At 40.2% G+C, this 17167-nt stretch overlaps 1 protein-coding gene and 1 long non-coding RNA gene across 2 annotated transcripts; one reads left to right on the top strand and one right to left on the bottom strand.

Annotated features, from left to right (window-relative positions):
- Window positions 1-7015: 7015 nt before the first annotated feature.
- b3gnt7 (UDP-GlcNAc:betaGal beta-1,3-N-acetylglucosaminyltransferase 7) lies at window positions 7016-9812 on the top strand. Its single transcript, XM_020596600.1, has 2 exons — window positions 7016-7229; window positions 8117-9812. Coding segments are annotated over exons 1-2 (1266 nt in total). The 5' UTR covers window positions 7016-7227; the 3' UTR covers window positions 9381-9812.
- Window positions 8212-11334, bottom strand: LOC109958174 (uncharacterized). Its single transcript, XR_002274635.1, has 3 exons — window positions 11270-11334; window positions 9806-9910; window positions 8212-8288 (listed from the first exon to the last, which is right to left on the bottom strand). It is a non-coding gene; the product is annotated as an uncharacterized LOC109958174 (long non-coding RNA).
- Window positions 11335-17167: the final 5833 nt, after the last annotated feature.

The raw sequence follows: 17167 nt of genomic DNA, 5'->3' as shown, positions 1-17167 counted from the left end.
GGAAGAAACTCAGAGCATCATGGGGCCCCCCAGCAGCCTAGGCCTATAGCAGCATAACTAAGGGAAGGCTCAGGGTCACCTGATCCAGCCCTAACTATAAGCTTTATCAAAAAAGAACGTCTTAAGTCTAATCTTCAAGGTAGAGAGGTAGTCTGCCTCCTGAACTGAGACTGGGAGTTGGTTCCATAGGAGAGGAGCTTGATAGCTAAAGGCTCTGCCTCCCATTCTGCTTCTGTGGACTCTAGGAACCACAAGTAAACCTGCACTCTGAGAGCGAAGTGCTCTGTTAGGATGATATGGCTCTATGAGGTCTTTAAGATACGATGCAGGCTTGTCATTAAGGGCTTTGTAATGAGACTGATACCTTTATGAAACTGATATTTGTTTGAGACTGATCTGAAAGTGGCCTCTACATTTTATCGGTTTTCAATGTGAGGCTTGGTTATGGTACCCACAATGTCTTGAAAAGAATCTCAGTCAAAATCTATTTTAAGGTAGTACATTTTTCAGTTTTCTGCTCAGTAGTTGCATAATCCTAAATATAGTATCTCCTCAGACCAAGTAGTGGTTGTCTAACATAGAAAACTGCAAAGCAACTCAGAAGAATGGACAAGTTAATCCATCTCTTATTAATAAAAACAGTGTTGTTTATGTTTTGGTTCATTAAAGATAATCCGGGTTTTTAAAACTAGGTTTGCCCATCAAGCATCTCATGTTTACAACAGTGTTCATTAGCATGACAAGACCAAAAAAATCCCAAGTTAAACCACATTACCTTTCAGCTATTAGTAGGTACAGTGAAACAAATCTGAACCAGGAAACAGCTTTTGAAATTTGCTACACTGAGCTTGTGTAATTATTCACCCTTTACCTTGGATTTCACGGCAAAAAGGTGTTTAGTTAATATAGTTAACCTGCTATTGATTTTCATTTAAAGTTCAGCAGACTCACCATATCCTCATACCGCTGCAATTAATCCGATGAGAAAATGTTAGCAGTGGGAATGGTGGCCAAAATGAAAAGTAAGACCCAAGGTATGAAGACATTTTAGACTCCAACAACAGGAGCATCCTCTACTAAAGAGCCCTACGTGTCATCAGGATCACTGGCACCATTTTAAGATGTGTTATCAGTGAACAGCTGTGTGGACCACTGATAAAGGGTGACACCAAGCAGAAGCAACGTTTTAGTTTCTTTGTCTCTTGAACCCCCTGTTTCCCTATGACCAGTCCTTTTGAACAGACAGATCAATGTGAACCCCATAGTGGCACTGTTGTTGTAAAAACATGAAGGTGTATATCTTTCTTTTCTGGCCATGTTTGTTAGTTTTGGAAGTTTGTATGTCACTAACTTTGTAGCAACATCCTGATGACCTTCAAAGTGCCCCTACTCTAGCCACTTTCAAGGCTGAAAAGTCTGCTGTTTTCCTGTGCCTTTGTTTGACTGGTTTTTATGTAACTGCTAGATTTTGGTAGATTATAACAATGTTTTATCTTCGCTTTGTCTTAACTGATTTTATTCTTATTGCTTATTTTATGCTTATTCTTTTTAATGTTGTTACTGTTTTTCCTTGCCTCTGTAAAGTAGTTTGAATTGTCTCTGTGTATGAAATGTGCTTTATAAATCAACTCGCCTTGCATATTGACAGAAGCATTGTTGCTAATTCAAAAAATGCTATGTTGTTAATGGCCAAAGAGGCCACTCATCAAACACACTAAAACTTTAAGCTTATTTGGAATTCAACTTTTACATTTATGACTTCAGGAATGTCCTCACAAACTACCTGTTAACTTTTGCAGCTGCAGTTTTTTGTGTGCGTACACTACAGCAAATCCAAAATGTGGTTAGAATGTTTTGTGGGAAAGGGTAAATGCCACTTCAAGGCTGTTGGTTCTTCAACAAGAAGGAGATAAAAGATTAAAGAGATGACAGTTGCATGAGTTTAACAGCCTTGCTTATCTGCACTCACCAAAGGTGACTTATCAGTGGATGACACCAGCATTTCTGGAATTGTGCATGACAGTTGATTTTTGAATATGTTTTTGTTATTTGCTTTTTCATTTGTTGACCCAGGCCCCACAGGATAATGTGTAGAGCTAATGGATGGAATATGATAAACAAACAAACTAGCATAACATTCTCTTGACATTGCCTTTGGGACTATTTAATGGGCCTAAGTCAGTAATATATTTAACTCGAAAAGGAATGTGTATGTCTTTGAAATCAGCAAAAAATAAAGAAAGCAGATTTTTAGTTCAAAGTAATATTTCAAATTGTGCTTTGTAGCTGCATAATGGTGAACTTACAATAGTGTTTTTAAGCCTATAGGGATCTCTGGGTGGTTAGAAGGAACAGGGACATTTATAATATAGTCTGATCACATCTTCTTTGTTCTATCGCATTTTCAGAAAGGAACATGACAGCTGCCAGCTTAGTGAAAAAGAGTCTTAAGGGAAAAATCCCCTCAAGCTGTTATTTCTTTTCTAGCATCAGATTTTTTTTTTCATAGTGACTGAGGAGCCAGCAGCCAGGGCCCCTTAGTTATTCAAAGGAGGAAGAACGCATGCATTTTCTGAGGCTTGTTCATTCCAGTTGACAAGAGTTTGACAATTCAAAGTTCCCCAGGTGTCGTAACCACAAGAGATTGGCACAGACTTCTCCAAAGCAACACATAGCCACAGGGTGTTCCATTACCATTTCTTATTAACAGTCTGTTTTTCTTAGTACCTTCCGGCCCAGCAGCCCCCAGCTCACACCAACTTCGCCATTCTTGCGTAAACTACAACAAAAGGTGAAAAGGAGTTGTTAAGTAGATAATAAGCACTGATAGAGTGACAGTGGGATTGTCAGGTGTAACATAAGCATATCAAATTGTCGCATTTTACGACAGTTAAGGTTAAGCAAAACAAGGTGCTAACACAACTCTGATATACTATTACCAGTTGTTATGGTGAACGTGGTAGTAATTAGTTGCCTCCTTTCACATCAGACAGACGCTGAGCAACATTCATTTTGAGTCATGTGTTAGGCCACTATGAAAGTAAATCAAATGTTCGTTCTTCTTTTGAGCTCCTGAGGAAATATCTCTTTATAACTGCTAGATGTTCCTCAGATAGCTGCTAACTTGGTCTGTTTGCTCCCAAACAGTTGGTCTGTTGGAACCCAAAGAATGAACTTAAAAATATTAAAATACTCTCTCTCCAGGTACTCCAGCTTCCCCCCACAGTCCAAAGACATGCATCTTAGGTTGACTGGTGACTTTAAATTGCCTGTAAGAGTGAGTGTGGGTGTGTGTGCTTGTCTGTCTCTGTCAGCCCTGTGATAGACTGGCAACCTGTCCAGAGTGTATCCCGCCTCTCACCCAATGTCAGCTGGGCCTGGTTCCAGCCACCCGCCCCCCCCCCCACCCAGATGTTATAGTTTCCTTTAGTTCTACTCAGTATTTTTATATCCATCCATCCATCCAGGCATTATATATATGCTTATCCTGAAGAGGGTCAGGGTGCTAATTTCCTGTGGCTTCACCACTATGAGCAAAACCAATGACATACAAGTAAAATACAAAAATACTGACCATTGCAGCTTTAATTTAGCTGTTTTCAGTTGAAAACCCTCTATTTTCTGTTGATTTTTATTTTCAGGAGAATTCTGTAGACTTTGCATTTTAAGATCAACATTAGAATCAATAAAAATGCAGGAACAAATGCCATATTCTGAAACAAATCATATGTTATAATGAGTAACTATGCTCATAGAGCTCAGATTTCCTTACTGGCTGTTGTCTCTGTTAGGCATAGTGACAGAGGGGGGTGTGTGCCTTACAGGGAAGATAAGGGACTGTGGTGTCCATCAGTACTTCACTTCCCCATAGCATATGCAAAGCTCAAGCCCACACAGAGAAGAAAAAAAATCCAAACGGGAAAAACAGCACCAGCAGGCAACAGGATGCACATGGCCCTGAGAACGATAGCTGGTTGGATCCAGGAAATGGAGAGAGAAGGAGAGGAAGGAGATATTTTAGATCACAGCTGTATTAGATTGAAAAATACTTGTTTTGAAGTACACAGAGATATTTTGTTGTTCTTTCCGCAGACCACAGTGAGACGAAAGAGTATAGTTCTCCATGGCAAACTTTAAGTTGTGGTGGTGACAACTGTGCAATCAGCATTTCAGCAGACACCAATCCTTATTTTGCTTTCATATTGAAAGACCTTAAGAGTAAAAATCAGATCAATAACATTTGTTTTATGCCCAAAACTTATCTGTTGGTGATACAGCTCTACATTATCTTTGTAACTGTTCAGATTGAAAAGAAAACATAACTCAGACCTTTTGATTTCCAGTACCTGTAATCAAGATTTGTGAGTCATGTTGTAGGAATGCATTCATCAACAGCGCTAATCTTCCTTGACAACTGATTCCAACAGTACCTGGTCTATAAAATATCACTTTTATAGGCTGGTAAATATGTAAAATTTTTAGTCACACAATGGCTGTCAAAGCCCAGGGAGCTGATGAAAGCCTATAGAGTTTGTTCTGTGAAATGTCATCAACAATAGCACCTCTTGTTGATGTCAGCAGTATATAAGGAAGTCCACTGCATGGAATGATTAATATTACTAATAGGTTAACAAATGCGGGATCTTGCCCCTTTTGCGTCATGACTGAAAGGGCAAGATCCCGGATACAGGCGGCCGAAATGAGCTTTCTCCGCAGGGTGGCCGGGCGCACCCTCAGAGATAGGGTGAGGAGCTCGGTCACCCGGGAGGAGCTCGGAGTAGAACTGCTGCTCCTCCACATCGAGAGGAGCCAGCTGAGGTGGTTCGGGAATCTGTTTCGGATGCCTCCTGGGCGCCTTCCTAGGGAGGTGTTCCGGGCATGTCCCACCGGGAGGAGGCCCCGGGGAAGACCCAGGACACGCTGGAGGGACTATGTCTCTCGGCTGGCCTGGGAACGCCTCGGCATCCCCCCGGAGGAGCTGGAGAAAGTGTCTGGAGAGAGGGAATCCCCCGCAGGAGCTGGAGGAAATGTCTGGAGAGAGGGAAGTCTGGGCATCTTTGCTTAGACTGCTGCCCCCGCGACCCGGTCCCGGATAAGCGGAAGAAAGTGGATGGATGGATGGGTTAACAAATTTTATTTAGACTGTCCCCTGAAAGCCATCATTAAAAGCTAAAGGTTTATAAAAACCCAATATTCTATTTCTAGTCCTCTTTTATTAATTGTCAAAATATCGTCAGTGTTCATGTTATATCCTTTTACTTTGTGCAGCATTTTATGACAAACCTTTTTGATCTGAGACATTACTTCATATATACAGTATCTCTATACTGAAAACTGAATTTATGAAATTGTGACAACTAGAAGGCAAAAAAAATCATTAGTGACAATTAAGACATTAATAAATTAGTTAAAAGTTTTGGAACTGTAAGCTACCATAGCATGCTCCATATGGTGTTCAATTAAGATCTACAGTAAAGAGAGGTAGAAAAAACCTAAGTACATTTACTCAAGTACTGTACTTAAGTACAATTTGATGTATCTGTACTTTACTTGAGTATTTTCACTTTCTGCTACTTCAGTTTGACTTCACAAAATTTTAAAGGTATTGCACTGTATACTTTTAAGGTAAATATTGCACTTTTTACTTTGTTACATTTTTCTGATAACTTTAGTTACTAGTTACTTTTCAGAATAAGGTCAATAAAACACAGTATAATCATAAGGTTTTATTGATCCTCAGTGGTAAATTAAAAAAACTACTCAGCAGTAGGTAATTAAAAATCAGCTCCGCTTTTACCAGTGGCAACATTAAATGGCATGTGCAAAATAATTAATCAATAACTATAATCTAATAAAATGTTAAATATTCGTATGAAATATACCATTCTGTATGAGTACTCCCACATAGCAAAATTGGTCTGGCCCGGTTCTGGCCCACACAATGCACTTACACTCGGCCGACATACAGCAAAGAATGACGGCCCTTTGGTGGCCCAGACCTGGTTTGCCATGCAGAGGTGGCCCACACATGGGCCAGCATGAGGCCATGACCCCTTTTCTCTGTTCAAAACGGTGCATCCAGTTCTGTTAATAGCTAGAGCCAATGAGAGCGAAGAGCAAAGGACAAGTTTGGCTGGTTGGTTGTCAGGGAAGCATAAGTGGACAGTCTTTTCAGAATAGTGAGAGATTTAATTTCTCAACACACAAACACAGTTGTCCTGTAACGTTGAGGGCCATCTGTTTTAATTATTACTCATTCAATTCTGAGAAATAAAGGTTTTCTGTCAGTGTTGGAGTATGTGATGTTGATGTGTTTATGAGTTTGAATGCACTTAATTGCTATAAACTGGAAAGACTAAATTGAATTAGGAGTAGGGTGGTGGTGTGTGAGACACCAGTAAAGGTAGAAAAACATTTTAAAGGTAAGACTTAAAATTCTTTGTGGTTCACACTTAAGAGAACATATTCATATGAGACAGACATGGACAACATAAGCTCAACCACAGTCGGGCCATATGTGGCATGGACAGATCTGGGCCACATAAACCAAACCAATCGGGCCACTTGTGGCATGCCATCATATTAACAGTGCCATCATTGCCAGATGTGGCCCACATCCAGCTGACATACCACTTGCCATGCCAGCAGTCGGCCAGCAGTGCGGGCTTGATACCAGATCTGGCCCACACCTGTCTGCTATGTGGGCTTTTACTTTATTTCGATGTTAATACTTGTGTACCTTTAACATTTTGAAGACAGGGCTTTTACTTGTAACAGACTACTTTTACACTACTGCAACTTTTACTTATGTAAAAGCTGCGAGTACTTCCACCACTGACAGTAAAACACGTTTCCAAACAAAAGAATTCCAGTAGACTGTTTTAGGGCTTGTGGACTCTGCTTCCCAGTTCATTCATCATCCGCATCCTGCGCGTCTACGTAACTGCAGCCGAGCCTGTAAGAACGCGTCTCTGTCGGGGGCGAGCGCAGACCTCAGTACATCCCACGGGGCGTCTGCATCGCCAGGCGCAGGAGCGTTTAAGATCTCTGCCAGCTCTGCCAACGCTATTTGCAACAAGACTGTTTGGATGGAAACGACTATTTTATGTTTTGGCCCAAAAGCCGATGAGACATAAAGTCAGTTACTTCCACTTTTCGGGTCTCGATAATCAGGAATTTATTGGTTTTGTTGTCTCAAAGCAGCCATCGCACATCGTCTAAAGCAAAATGTAAGTGAACCCTCCTAACTTCTTTATCAGTGTGTTACGGATTATTTATTTTACACGACCCCTTTGCTATGTGCACGTTTTACCCCTGTTTTCATTACATAGATATGCCTAATAAAATAAGAACTCATCAAGATGTTAACTTAAAGAAGAACAAAAACATCAAGGACAAATGGTCATGTGGGACTCATTTTCATTTTCAGCCAAAATTTTAAGATGATGTAGATCTTATTCATGAAGGCTGCTATATTATTAAATGATAGTGAACTTCTAAGGGCATGTTGACTTGGCCTAGTTTCATGTCTGCTTTGCTGGGGGTGGGGGATTTCTTCCAACAGTAAACGGGCCCACACGGGGTTGTCTCAGGGGTCTTAAATGTAACGAGCCCTGGCAGGATTGAGATGTAGGACTTTGAAGTGCACAGATTATTTCATGTCCAGTTACATTCCACATGTTCATCCAGGAGTAACACTGGTTAAAAAAAGTGACACCAGCATCATCTTATTGTAATTACATCTTAAATGCATGTCATTTGTTTCAGAGAAAAAACGTAAGCTTACAAAAACAAGTTCCTTGTAGATTCCTTGTTATCTGTATTTTTATATTTTTATGTGACTGTATGAAGAAAATTATACTATTATTACTATAATATAATGGCTATTCTTTGCTTTGCTGTCTAAATGTGTAAATGTGATTTAACCTGTATGAGATCACTAATTAAGATTGTGCATTTTTGCCTATATATTTTCCTGTTTATTTAGTTTTATTTCAAAATAACAAATTCAAAATACATACCTGTGGTATCACTGAAATATTTTTCTAATATCTAAAAGCTTTATTAAAAGGTAGATATTTTCTGATTGACATCTTTGATTTTTGTCCTTGCCCAGGATGAAAAACAGAGATCGATGGAGGCTGTACAAAAGTATGAGTGTCATGTTTTTCCTGATTGTGGTAGCGGTGACTGTTGTCCAGAGAACGGGCATCAATAGGGGGGTTCCATTCGAACTCGAGAGCCTGGCTCGCATGGATGTTTCTGGGGGAGTGGAGCCTGGAGCTGCACTGGAAAAGAAAGCTGGCTTTTACCAGGACATAAAAGGCTTCTGGAAGGTGAGCAAACACCAGCAACAGTCTAAAGTTCAAGCCACCGTACATGAACCTAGAATCACTGAGGACAGCAGCCCCAGAGCCTGGGATGTAACCAGCTCCAACTGTAGTGCAAACCTCAACCTGTCCAGCCAGGACTGGTTCAGGGGCCTGGAAGGTAATTTTAAACAGTTTATGCTTTATCGACATTGTCGTTACTTCCCCATGCTCCTTAACCACCCAGAGAAGTGCACAGGGGATATATATTTGTTAATGGTAATTAAATCGGTGGCTACCCAGCATGACAGAAGGGAGGTCATCCGAAAAACCTGGGGCAAAGAGCGGGTGGTGGATGGAAAGAAGATAAAAACCCTCTTCCTTCTTGGTAAACCCTCCAATGATGCAGAGAGGGCAAATCATCAGAAGCTTGTGGAGTACGAGGACTACATCTATGGGGATATCCTTGAGTGGGACTTCTTGGATAGCTTCTTCAACCTCACACTCAAGGAGACCCACTTCCTCAAGTGGTTCCACACTTACTGCACCCGTGTACACTATGTCTTTAAGGGGGACGATGATGTCTTTGTCAGTGTGGAAAACATATTTGAGTTCCTAGAAAGCAGCAGCCATGAAAAGAACTTGTTTGTGGGGGATGTGATTTTCAAGGCTAAGCCCATTCGTAAAAAAGAGAACAAATACTATATTCCCCATGCTTTGTATAATAAAACGTTCTACCCTCCATATGCTGGTGGAGGAGGTTTTCTGATTGATGGGACCCTAGCAAGGAGGCTTCATTGGGTCGCAGACACCCTGGAGCTCTACCCCATCGATGATGTCTTCTTGGGCATGTGTCTGGAGGTGCTTCATGTCATGCCTGTTAAACACAATGCCTTTAAGACTTTTGGCTTGGTGAAAAATAAGAGCAGTAAGTTGAACCGAGAACCTTGTTTCTTTAAGAGTATGATTGTGGTGCACAAGCTGCTACCGTCAGATCTCTTGCACATGTGGAAAATGGTCAACACAGACCTGGTCTGCACTCAGAAAGCGGAGATCCTACGTATAGCTTGACCAGGCAAAGGCAGCACCAACAACCTGCTGAAACTCAGTGGATACCAACAGGAAGTACAGAAAATGTGTGAGAATCAAAGAAAAACATCCCAGTAATCTCTTCTTTATGCAGAGAGAAGCCATGGATAATATTTGAATTTGCTGTTTTGTGCACTAATGCAATTTTCAGAGGTGCTTCCTGAAAAGTCATATTAATTACACTGACTTGGAAGAGTGTATTTATAGGGACAGGAAAGACTGACACTGTCAGTATGCAGATTACAGCCACAGTACAATACACTGCAATACAACCAAATCTGAGCTGAATAAATTGCCATTCTAAGGAGTGCACCTATTTGTTCTATATTTATAGGCTTTTATGCTGTAGCATAATATTCTATTTTGGACCCTTGTGCAACATTTTTTGATGGGACCCTCCTTCTCACCTCTTTCACTGTAGCCTGCTCCAAATTTTCTCTGTCTTCTTCTTTGTTATGCTGGAGGTTTTTCTTTGGCTAAGAGCTGTCACCAAATCACCAATGATAGCACATCTATTAAGTGGCAAACAAAACATGAATATGTTTTAATTGCTGTAGCATACTGTGCTTTCCTCATAGTGAGAGAGAAATCATGTTTGGTTTTGTTCAGGTAGCATTAGTGAGTGCCCTAGAGGCTTGGGTTTGAAAGCCAGTGCACATATTGCACAGCCTGCATTTATGCTAACACCTTGGTGTTGTTACCAAGTGTTACATATTGCCTTTATTTGGACTAGAATGGCTTTCTGCAGTGGCTTCAAATGGCTTCAAGTAAGAGAAAGAAACAACTCTCTCTACCTCAGCGATTTGGTCACTGAACCTTTTATACTTTAAGTGTGATTATGATGCCATTAACTACATGCTGTATACAGTACATGTTCATAAAGTAGGATTGTAACCACTTTTGGTATCATAGAGGCCTATGCACTCATTTTTTGGAATGTGACTGACTTGGTCTGGGCTTCTATCACTCCTATATTACTGGAATTTGAATGTGCTGATATACTTGACATAAATTTAGTGGAGGGTTTACCACGATACTGTGAACTAAAACTATTGCTGGTACGAGCATACGACATGCTAATTTAATCCCCTCCCACCATGACAGGGGGCAAATGTTGGGGTCTTATACTTAAAGTATATTAATTTAAATGTTTAATGATTATAAAGATGAATGTTATGATTGTCTAGGTGGTGTAAATAAATGTAAAAATCTAAATGTCATGACAATAAAGTTCTATTTGAAAATCTTTTTTTAAACTTTGGCTTTATCAACATCAAGCATCTATGTGAAAACCCACGGCATGTAGGAATTAAATAGCTAAACAGCAAAGAAAGCATATATATTCAAACAACCACAAATGTAATATATGATGGCCCCCAAACTATATATATATATATAAAACATTGTTCAGCAAGGTAACCAATGAGTTTTTTCTGTTTTCTCAACAACAGTGTCTGTGATATACATAATTCATAAACAAAAAAACTGCTGCATTATAGCATGTTATGCCGCCATCCCAACTGGGGTGGTTTGCACTGGAGCTCTTTTATAAAGAGGCTGAAGAAGCACATCAGGAAATTAAAATAAAGAATCTCAAAGTGAACAAACAAAAAAAAGACCACAGCCTCACAACAAGCTGCCACCACTTCCTATGTGAACTGCATTTTATCCTCTCAGCCTCCCTCCACTGGAGCCTACTACCTGCTCAAGTGACTACAGGGTGAGCCACACAAAGACATGGCATTAGTGTCATAACATATCATTCATAAACAGCAATATAAAATATTGCACTTATTACAAACCTCCAGTTATCCTTATACATAAGTATACCAAATGAAAAACAATGTTATATTTAGATTAAAGTAGTTTACCTGTGGGTAAGAGGTCTAACCTAACAAACCTGACTCCACTTGTCAGGTTTGCTCGGCCGCTCTGGCCTCCCTCACCTTTCCTACTGTCTCTTGCCCATTAACACTAATCACGTTCACCTGTTCCTCACTCCCTTATCACCAGCTGCACTTGATTAGGTTGCTCACTATATTACCCGGTTTCACTCCTAAGTCACTTGCCAGTTCGTTCTAGTCTCTAGGCCATTTTTTTTTTCTTCTCCGTGCTGTCTTGTTTTTTTTTTGGTGTATATTATTATTCCCTAGCCAGCTACTGTTTTGTGTTCTCCCCATGGACTGTTCCTTCGGACCGTGGCTCCACTCTCCCCTCCCAGGCAGGTCAATGCTCAGTCGCCTATCTGTTCTACTATTGTCATCATCTCTCTGTCTCTATCACCTCCGACCAGCCCAGGAGTGACCCAGCCTACGCAGCTCAGCCCAGCTCTCCATCTCCTCACCTCACCTCACCTCCTGCTGTTGTTCAACACCCGGTTACTACTCATCGACAGGACTACGCACTATTTCCCTCTGTGCATTTTGTTATTTCTCCTCATCACTGTACATAATAAATCACTGCTTGCATCGAAGTCGGCTACCTGGTGTTAGGTATTTTTAGTCAGATATTGGATAGATACTTTATGTATTAGAAATGTTTAGTGGAGACAGGATGTCTAGTTAGACTGTTAAATGCTTAAGCATGCTTATGAGTTTCTACAGGGTACATCTGGTCAAGGATAACTAGAGAGAAGAGTTGATGACTGTCAGCAGACAGGGTGTTTAATATTATTATGGTGTGTATAGTCTTAGGCATAATATTTTCTTATGTTTAATGTCATGACATGTTACTAGAAGTCTGTGAGAATGTTTTTAGCTACACACCACTTAATCAACAGACACACACACACACACACACAGTAGTATGGGGCTAGCACAACCGAAGGGATATACAGTAATGTATAGGCCTGGTGGGTTCAGGGTCTTTCATCTTTCATCTGCCTGAGAGCAGTTTGGAGGTGCAAAATACCTGAGAGTGTAATGTTAATTTTACCTGTGATCGTTTGAATAAATCAGCACTGTTTTGAAGTTACTTGGACTGCCTCGTCTCTCAGAGTTAGCAATGGTAACAAGAACCAAAGACCAACACTGGGTCCGCCTCTTTCTCGTTCGCTCACTGACAGGTGCGAACGGCACATAACACCACTAACCCTGATTAAGCAGCTGATTAACAGGCAGAACAATGAAAACATCAACCCCTCCCCCAAGTAGTGTTTACAGAATATTTATAGTAAAGGAACCAAAGAATCTCATATGAAATATGACAGCTCTCTAATAATTTTTTGTTACATTTGGTATGACAATATTTTCCCTATTTTGTATTCTTTTGTAGAAACCAATTGTACATGCTCCAGACTTGGTATCACATGTATATGTATGTCAAATATTATATGACTTTTCACTGAGCAGAGTCGCAGAAGCTATTACTGTCAGTTAACAGTGAAGACTGATTTCAAGTGCAACTTGCAGGTTATCAGCCCTGTGAATTGATTATAAGAAAATGATCTAGCGATGTTTTCCAAATAATATATTTACCTATGCATTACAGTTACATTTGGAGTAGGAAGAGTAGTCAAGCTAGCTCAGGTTTTACAGTAGGAAATATGGATCATTGGGCTATTTTTGACAGTGAAAAGGCTGAAACCATATATTAATATGCATAAAATGGGACACAGCTGCATAATTATGAATCCGCTAGACATCAAAGCGACCAGGAACAGATTCGTAGAAATAAGTCAGAAAATAAATCAGAAAAAAATTGAATTGTAGAGTGCAGAGATTCAGCGGTGAACCGAAGAACATAGCTTAAGGGCTGAACTTCATTACATGGGTGTATTTTTTGTTGTAGATGTGGCAGTGCTGCAACAAGTCTTATCTCTTCACCTGCACCATTGCATGGCATGAAAGCTAGCTCCATTCCTCCTCCTTTTAGGGAAACTGGGATGCATGGATGAAATTTGTGCAACAGGCACAAAACAATTTACCACAATGAAAAATGGTTAAATGTACAACAAAACCAGCAAAAAAGACAAACTCACTTGATTTTAACCATTCAGACTCATGACTACATCCTACTAAAAACTGACTGAGGCAACTATGACTCTCTTTGTGACGTAATCTGATGGCAAACATTTAAATAAGTACTGTTAAGAGAATTTCTCAAAATGCCTACTTTGGCCTCTGAATTTCTGCCACTCTATCTCACAAATCTAAAAGAATTGCACAATTACTTTTCAAATGATCATATCCAAAAATGTAATGTACAGTACAAAAAAAATCTCTTTCCAGACAAAGATAAGAAAGCCCAGACAGAAATGTGATCTCTGTTTTGTGTTTCACAGGAGGTTCGGTACACTTGCCAATACAGAAGCATATCTTAAGAAGGATTATCTCACACAATGTACAGGTGATATGGAGCCAAACCTACCTTAAAAATTTGCTCAATTATCTCCATTACTGTACACTGATCTGTGTGGTTTATGCAATATGAGTTGACAGAGAATTTACTGTAAATGTAGTGTTCTAACACTGCAGAACAAAGGAACACAACAATAGTAAGAAATTACATGCTTAAAAGATCTATTATTAGCAGCTTTAACCTCATCTAATTTCCACTGCTCTCTGTGAACTGGGGGTGGGGACAGATACTCGCAGCATGGTGGTGTGAATGGGAGAGGGGGGTGACTAGAAGTTATTGGTGAAAGAGAATTCTTCTCCTCCTACTCCACATTCAAAGAACCACAACCTACACAATGAAGCACCTGTGTGAGAAAGAACAAATATTACTTTCATTATGAAACTGGGTAGGCCTACCTACAACCGATTCAGATTAATAGAACCAACAAGCAGTAGTATTATTATTTATTGGTCAAAGAAAATCTGTGAACTCCATATTTAGGTAATTCTCAAAAACCTCTAGCCTTAGCTGCCTTTTTTATCCACACTAGGCTATGACACAGGTATCTCAGGGTAAATGCAGTAACACAGGGGATCCCCTGACAACATCGTGAAATTTTAATTGTCCAATACTTTGCTCTTGGACAAAATACCAACAAAAGTGATGACATTCCCATCAGCCTGAGCTGCTTATTAGCAAATGTTAGCTTGCCAAAAGACATAGCTTTCATGATCAGTGCTCAAATGTGTGGTTATACTGTGTGTAGTAGACATATAAAGTGGTTACCCACTGGAAAAAGATGATTCATCTCATCCCCTTCCTCAAAGCTGAGCAAACGTGCTAGTAGAGACATGCCATTACAGGAAGGCTAGTATGCTCTGCTTCCATTTACTAGGCACACTTTGAGCACAGCCAAAGTGACTGAAAAACTAAACTGGTTTTGTGGCTGTGAGAACTGACTTATCAACAACAAACCATAATTTAGTGTAAATGTCCCACTCCAGTGATGATGTTTGAATGTGTATGCTCAGCTTTCTAACCCTGCCTACAGACCAGGAGCTGTGTATTTGTTTTCACTAATTGGAGGAAGCTTTTGATGCCAGCGTGGTCAATGGGTCAGCTGGAAAGGACTGTAAATTTTCACACTCGCCCTCTATTTTCTTCAAAGGTCTCTGGAGAATCATCACTGGCATGGCTACAAATGGGAATGTTGTTGTCATTGTCTTGCTGTAAGACCCGTGACCTCTGACAGAAACCCAACGTTCTGACACCGGGCCCTACATTGGGCCCCAGAATTCATTGGTAGTCTTCAGATTTCATAATGCCATACACACAGTCAAGACATCCAGGGCCTGAAGCAGCAAAGCAACCCCAAATCATCAGTAAACCTCCACTGTGTTTGCCTGTAGGAGCCATGTTCTTTTCTTTGAAGGCCTCATTTTGTTTTCTTAAAACAGAATAATGTGCTATAGTTTAGTCTCATCTGTCCACAGGACATTCCTCAGGTAAGTTTTAGCAAACTCCAAATTGGCTTTTTTATCTTTGTGTCAGCAGTTGGGTCCCCCTGCATCTTCTACCATAGCGTCCCTAGTCATTCAGAAGGCGACAGATAGTGCGAGCTGACACTGTTGCACCCTGTGCCTGCAGGTCATCTCAAATTAGTTTGGACATTGATCGAGGTTCTTTATCCACCATTTGTACAACACTCCATTGCAATCCGTCATCTATTTTTCTTTTTCGTTCATGTCCGGGGAGATTAGCTACAATGTCATGGGCTGTAAACGTCTTGACAATGTTCCACACAGTGGACACAGGAACAGCAAGATCTCTGGAGATGGACGTAGCTTTGAGATTGTCCGTGCTTTTCCACTATTGTGATTCTCAAATCTTCAGACAGTTCTTTGCTCTGTTTTTCCCCCTCCATGCTCAGTGTGGTCCACATGACACAAAGGTTTTTCCATTTTAACTGGTTGCAAGTGTGATTTCTATATTGCCAGCAACTGTTGGTTGCTACAGGTGAGTTTCATTACAAATTAAAGGAGCATCTAAAGCTGGAAATACAACCTTTTCTGATGGTTTTAAAAAGGTGTCAATAATTCTGTCCAGTCCGTTTCTAAAGCTCTGTGTGGAAGCTCAGATTGTTTTTCTCTGCTTTTTGTGTTGTTCCAATGCAAACAAAAGAAATAAACATGAGAATACCAAGTATTTGTGATAGCAACAATTTTCCGGGAGACGTGTTGCCCTATCTGACAGAAATGCAGGGGTGCCCATGACTGTAGGACTAAAAATAAATCACTCCTGACTCCTCATATCACATTGGAAAAGAGGACCAAGGCAACTGTACTGGACAATTCATCTCTGATGTAGGACACCATGTAATTGACAAAGACCCACTGTGAAGAGGATTCAGAGAAGTATAATCCAATTTAAAGGGGTCCTATTTAGACCAATTATTAAAGGACATAAGTATGCTTATGGTTTGACATGTATTTGTCCAACTTAAATTCTCAGCACTCTCACTTTCCCCATTCATACAGTCTGTGATAGTTTCCGATAGTAAAGAAATGGACAGAATACTTAATCAGTCCCAAATGGAAACATCATATTCAGCACATTATGCTGAAAAAAATATATTAGAGCTTCTAAGACTACTCAGAATTACAATGTGCAGCTGGTGGCAAAGTCTGTTATGTATTACTGGATACATGTGAACTGACTCAGCAAGATGTCAAAGCGCTATTGCATGTCCTTGAGGGTGACTGGGTTTAATCAGGAAATACAAAATCGGGATACAGCAAAATGAAATGGAGCTGAAGTGAAAAACTTGGATAGAAAAGAAAACACGCAGGCCCTGCTAGACAGCAGGCATAATGCCACAGAGAAAACCTAGTATGACCTCTGTCGCTATTCAAAGTGGGGGACAACAAATCTCTAAATGGATGTATTCACTGGTGCCATCATCAGTGCACAGGCAGGGCCACAGGATGACAGCATACTGCTATCCCCTATCTGCTAGTGTCACTGAGAAACAAGATATGCCCAGCAACTCAGAGTCAGTGTTAATCAAGTCCCACTAAATCCACGCAGTAACAAATTTGCTTCAGAGGCATTATGAAGATTTTGTTCACAGTGGCTCCAGAGAGTTTTCAGAATAAATTTGTCATTTTTGTCCATCTATCTAATAACAGATAATGACCAAAAATGTCCTGAGAATTGTTGGAAAACTTGCCAAAAACTAAAATCTAGCAGGCTTTGAGAGATCACTGAAGAATTGCACATATTGAACACAGGCAAAAATAAATAAAAATTTAAGGAATTTAGGAGGTCCAAATCTCCAGTGTCATCCTTTACTTTCACACCCACACAGTGCCACTAGAATTTTCATACACTAAGTGAATAAAGTGCTCAAGAGGCCTATGAGAAAGCCCTCA

Source organism: Monopterus albus, unplaced genomic scaffold (assembly GCF_001952655.1).
Source record: "Monopterus albus unplaced genomic scaffold, M_albus_1.0 scaffold31.1, whole genome shotgun sequence".
NCBI lineage: Eukaryota > Metazoa > Chordata > Actinopteri > Synbranchiformes > Synbranchidae > Monopterus > Monopterus albus.
The sequence above is the reverse complement of the archived record's forward strand: the minus strand, read 5'-3'. Positions and strand labels throughout refer to the sequence as shown.